This window comes from Phragmites australis, chromosome 1 (assembly GCF_958298935.1).
Source record: "Phragmites australis chromosome 1, lpPhrAust1.1, whole genome shotgun sequence".
NCBI lineage: Eukaryota > Viridiplantae > Streptophyta > Magnoliopsida > Poales > Poaceae > Phragmites > Phragmites australis.
In genome coordinates, this window is record NC_084921.1 from 33152306 (window position 1) to 33157675 (window position 5370).

Genomic DNA, 5370 nt, shown 5'->3' on the forward strand with positions numbered 1-5370 from the left:
TCACTGCAATTTCTGCAAACAAAACAAACATAAGTAAATTTGGCGACAAAAAGTTGAAATGACATGTTTTGAAGGCATCCACGTACCTCCAAGAACTCACGCATGTAGCTCTCGTTGTCCGGATGCCCAACATGGATGCGAAGAGTGTTCCCAATGCCGTTCACTGACTCCCTGACAGGGACTCGTATCCTCTGACATTGCCGAGCAATGTCACCGTGTGACATTCCTTCCATCCAAACTAACAAAATTTGAATCATTGGCTATAGATTATTAGGCCCTAACAGCTGCCAAAAAAACTTCTTTTCCGACGCATGGCAGCGGGAAAGCTTCTTTTTTAGCGCCAAATCACCCATCCGATCATCTCGAATTCTCAACGCCACGCTCACGCAGTCAATCATCTCGCTGCCGCGCTGCCTCCGTCGATTGTCTCGACGCCAATCGTCTCGCCGCCGCGCTCACGCCGCCGAGGATCATCTCGCAATCTCACAACGCTCAGGCTCAGTTCAAAGAAAATCAGATTGAAAATTATTGGCTTGTCCTGTTCTAATGGAGGATGAGATTACAATGTATACATTGTGAGATTACGAGAACAGCCGCCAACGAAAACTTCTTTTCTGGCTCCACGATTCTTTTCTCGCAGCATCACAACGCTCACATCTGGACGCCACGCTCATGCCACAAATCATCTAGCCGCTGCGCGGATGCGCTCACGCCGCTGATCTTCTCGACGCCACGCTCACGCCGCTAAGGATCGTCTCGCGGCTTCATAGCTCTTATGCTCAATTCAAAGAAAATCATATTGGAAACTATTAGCTTGTCCTGTTCTAATGGAGGATGAGAGCGCTACGAGAAATTCACTTCAACAAACTACTTGCAGACTTTTTGGTCAAAAAATAAAAAATCTCCAAAACTATCATTACAACCAAGAAATGAAGTGTGTTGACTCGTAATGTCTATCACTCTTGACTAAGTAAAATGATACCCAAATCAGCTGCCGAGTTGCGGTCAGCAGATCATCAGACTGTATAATCATCCGTAGTCCAAGCAGTGCCAAATAAACCTTCAAAGTTCAATTCGTGACCATGTGAGTGACCCTATTATGTAACAAACAACTCTGTAAGTCAACAAAACGTTAGAAAAATATCATATAAATTAATATCAATATTGAATAGTTGTGAACCATACCATCAGTAGTTGAGTGTAACTTCCAATGAATTCAGAATCTTCGATCTGATCTTGGTCAGTTCTAAAGCATTTCTCAACTATTGTTTGAGGTTGTGCTACTCGAGTCACCATTGCACCCTGTTAATTGATGTCGTTTATAAGAATCTTTAACACTAATCAAGTGATAAATAAACTTGTTGATATACTAGTTCACATACCACATCGGATGGTTCTTGGGACTCGACTTGAGATGATCCTTGTTTTCTCCCTTTTCGAAGCTTATCAACCCAATTTTTCTTTCGCTTTGATCCACCCTTTTTTGTCTCTCTTTTCTTGAGGCCAGCAATAACATGTGCCATTTTATTAGGTGCTTTAGTTGTTGCTTCAACCTTGGATTGATTGGCATTTCCTTCAGCAAACAGCTTGATTTTTTGCTCAACTTGACTACAAAGGCTATCAAGTACATTGTCCACCAATAAAAAACATTCTTCAAAGTCAGCTGCTCGAGAAGCCAATATGATAAATTTGTGCGCCAAATACTTATAGCGACGTGTCATGTCTACCTTTGGATCTGCTAAAACATTTCTCCCAAATGCATCATGAACAGTTCCACATCTTACCTCCCGTGTCCATCGCTTCATAATGTAGTGTTCAGGTAACTGCTTAATATTCATCAAATCAAGAACTTTCAAGGCATGACTGCACAATAGTCCAGTCCTCTCAAATAGTTTGCATGTGCATACAACTTTGCGCTCGGAAGAATAAAAAACAACCACATGCTCCTCCTCTAGTGTAGATTCTTCATCAAGAACTCCAATTCCAACAATGTATGTGTTGCCTTCAGATGATGGTCTTGTGTAGGCTGCCATAGATCTTTCATATTCACTTTGAAAGGCTTCAAATATTTGTGGCGTGTAAATCTTGCTTGCTTGCAGTAGCATTGGAGTTCTCATCTGAATGCGTGGCAACTTTTCCCTTGAATTGTACTCTGAAGTGATCTCTTTATCTCTTTTTGCTTGGACAGCCCTCTCAAAATGACTAAAGAAGCGAAGAATGTTTAGTTCCGAGTTTAAGTACTCCTTCATGTCATTATTCAGGCTCTCGCTTAATTGGGTACTTCTCATACCTAATGTGTACACATCCTTCATGTAACATTCAGCCCACTTTTCCTTTACCTTATAGATACTATCAAGCCAAGTTTGCTTATGTACCTTAGCTCTCATCTTGGAAAATACATCTTCAAATTTTACCATGTCCTCGTATTCATACATGCAAGCACTGAAATCACCAAGAACATTTGAACCTTCAACCATGTGACGGTTCAAATGCTTAATTGCATTCTGCATTATATGCCAAGTGCATAATCCATGCCATGTTTCTGGTAACACATCTGTAATAGCCTTTCCCATTGCAACATCTTGATCAGTGTAAATAGTTCTTGGCTTCTTTTGATTATGAGTAGAAAGAAAAGTTTCAAATAGCCACTTGAAGGAGTCAACTGACTCATCATACATCAGTGCAGCCCAAAAAACCACAGTTTCTCTGAAGTGGTTGAAGCCAACAAACACACCAAATGGACGACTGTCCTAATTAGTTCCAAATGTGGTGTCAAAAGTGACAACATCACCAAAGTGAGCATAATCAATAAGCATTTTTGCATCAGCCCAAAAAAATTTGTTATTTGTTCTTCACTGTCTAGCTGCAAAGCATATTGAAATAAAGGATTCTCTACAACCTTATTGTGAAAGTAATTCAACAAGCTTCCGGCTTCACCATACTTCATCTCCTTTTGACGTTTAGTGCGCAGATAGTTCTTGTGGTCTCGGCAACTGTATCCAAGATTAGCAGCTCCTCCAACATGTCGACTAGCAAACTCATGAGCAATTCTAGGCTGAATTCCAGATGCATCTGCCATTTCAATTTCAAATGCTTGCACTTCTGATATTCTCCTTTGTGATGGTATCAAGTGACAGGTCTCTGGTGTTTGTAGAACATGGTTATGTTCAAGTTCCAAATCATCTACCTCATATTTTCCAAGCTCTCGATTCAATATGATTCCCATGCGGACTTTGCATCCAGTCCTTGTCACAGCTCGTGATTTCTTGGTCAAATTATCTCTTTTATCTTTTGTTCGAAAACCTTCCTTTGTACAAACAAATCTAGAAGACGTAATCTTTCCATCAACTTTACTAGTATTCTCAAATCTTTTTCTAATGCCAAAACCAATTTGACCCCCATAGTAGTTCCAAAATTCCCGAGCCTCATCCGTATTTCTTGGTTGTAATGATAGTTTTGGAGATTTTTTATTTCTTGACCAAAAAGTCTGCAAGTAGTTTGTTGAAGTGAATTTCTCGTAGCGCTCTCATCCTCCATTAGAACAGGACAAGCTAATAGTTTCCAATATGATTTTCTTTGAACTGAGCATAAGAGCTATGAGGCCGCGAGACGATCCTCAGCGGCGTGAGCGTGGCGTCGAGAAGATCAGCGGCGTGAGCGCATCCGCGCAGCGGCTAGATGATTTGTGGCGTGAGCGTGGCGTCCAGATGTGAGCGTTGTGATGCTACGAGAAAAGAATCGTGGAGCCAGAAAAGAAGTTTTCGTTGGCGGCTGTTCTCGTAATCTCACAACGTATACATTGTAATCTCATCCTCTATTAGAACAGGACAAGCCAATAGTTTCCAATCTGATTTTCTTTGAACTGAGCCTGAGCGTTGTGAGATTATGAGATGATCCTCGGCGGCGTGAGCGCGGCGGCGAGACGATTGAAGTCGAGATGTGAGCGTGTTGTCGAGACAATCGACGGAGGCAGCGCGGCAACGAGATGATTGACTGCGTGAGCGTGGCGTTGAGAATTCGAGATGATCGGATGGGTGATTTGGCGCTAAAAAAGAAGCTTTCCCGCCGCCATGCGTCAGAAAAGAAGTTTTTTTGGCAGCTGTTAGGGCCTAATAATCTATAGCCAATGATTCAGATTTTGTTGGCTTGGATGAAAGGAATGTCACACGGTGACATTGCTCAGCAATGACAGAGGATACGAGTCCCCCTAACAGAGGACCCTGCATAGATGAAAAGGCAACCCAAGGCAGTCAAATTAATAACCATGAGCAATCCTTCTCTACTCAATTTCATTGCAATGCAAAATACATGCACTTACCACTCTATCAAGGATGAGGGCTCCTCATGTGTCTCCTGTCTAGTACGGTTTCATAGAGCATGTTCTTATCATCCGAGGAAGCAATATCGGTGTAATATTCTTCCGTCCATGGAAGTCGGCATTCTGATGGATGTTATTGCAAAAAAGGCACAAGCTTATCATTGGATCAATTCCGATCAGGATTTTATTTACCGTTTTTGAAACGGTAATCGCTCCCAATGGTAACTGAAAATGCATGGTTATCGTGATAACCGTTTGAAATTCGGTTAAAATTCGCACAAAATTCATTTACTAAAATTTAAAATTTTGGGGAAAAATGCTAGATTCTTCGTTCAGTAACCGGTTGAATCGGACCCGTTTCCAAGCGATTTTCTCGATTTAACGATCGGTTTTCTCGAATTTTCCGTATTATCGGTAACCACTCGGTTTTCTTAATTTATTGAGCGGTTTCTCGATTTTCAATGAAGTTAAAAAAAATCCAAAAATTGGCGCAATCTTATAAAATCAATAACTAATTCATCTGAGCTTCAAATCAAGTGAAATAATTTTTTTTTCCTTGTAACATGATCTACATGATAAAAGTTTTTATACTCATAAAAAAGTTAAAACTTTTCTGTGAGAAAATGTATTTGTTTAACCAAGTTAAATGCATAGTTTACTCTTTGCTAATCCAAAAATCATGAAACTAATTTTGTTACTCTTCTTGCATAATCCTATGTCTTTTAAAAATCATATGAACTCATGAATTAGTTATTGTAATATGCAGGATTGTGTAAATGTATTGTGACTAGATTAATTCATAACTAGCCCACCACACCTCCAAAATTAGTGAAACCACTTTTATTAGTTTATTTATACTATGCTTTATGTAGAAAAAATAATGATAGACATGAAAAAGTTAATTACAATGCTGTTTCTTAACATATTCACTTTATGCTTGTGAACTTTATAAAAATTATGGAGAAATTAATAAAACTCTAAATAAAGTGAAATTAATTTTAAAGATCCTCTTAAGATACATCCTACACAATAAAAATATGTATTTGCATGTT

General features: G+C 39.7%; 1 protein-coding gene across 1 annotated transcript; it reads right to left on the reverse strand.

The window, feature by feature from the left end:
- Positions 1–3226, reverse strand: LOC133884203 (protein FAR1-RELATED SEQUENCE 5-like). The gene is made up of 5 exons (XM_062323551.1): positions 2900–3226; positions 1383–2750; positions 1186–1302; positions 87–191; positions 1–12 (listed from the first exon to the last, which is right to left on the reverse strand). Exons 1-5 carry the CDS (start codon positions 3224–3226, stop codon positions 1–3), a joined length of 1929 nt encoding a protein of 642 aa, XP_062179535.1.
- Between the last annotated feature and the right edge of the window lie 2144 nt (positions 3227–5370).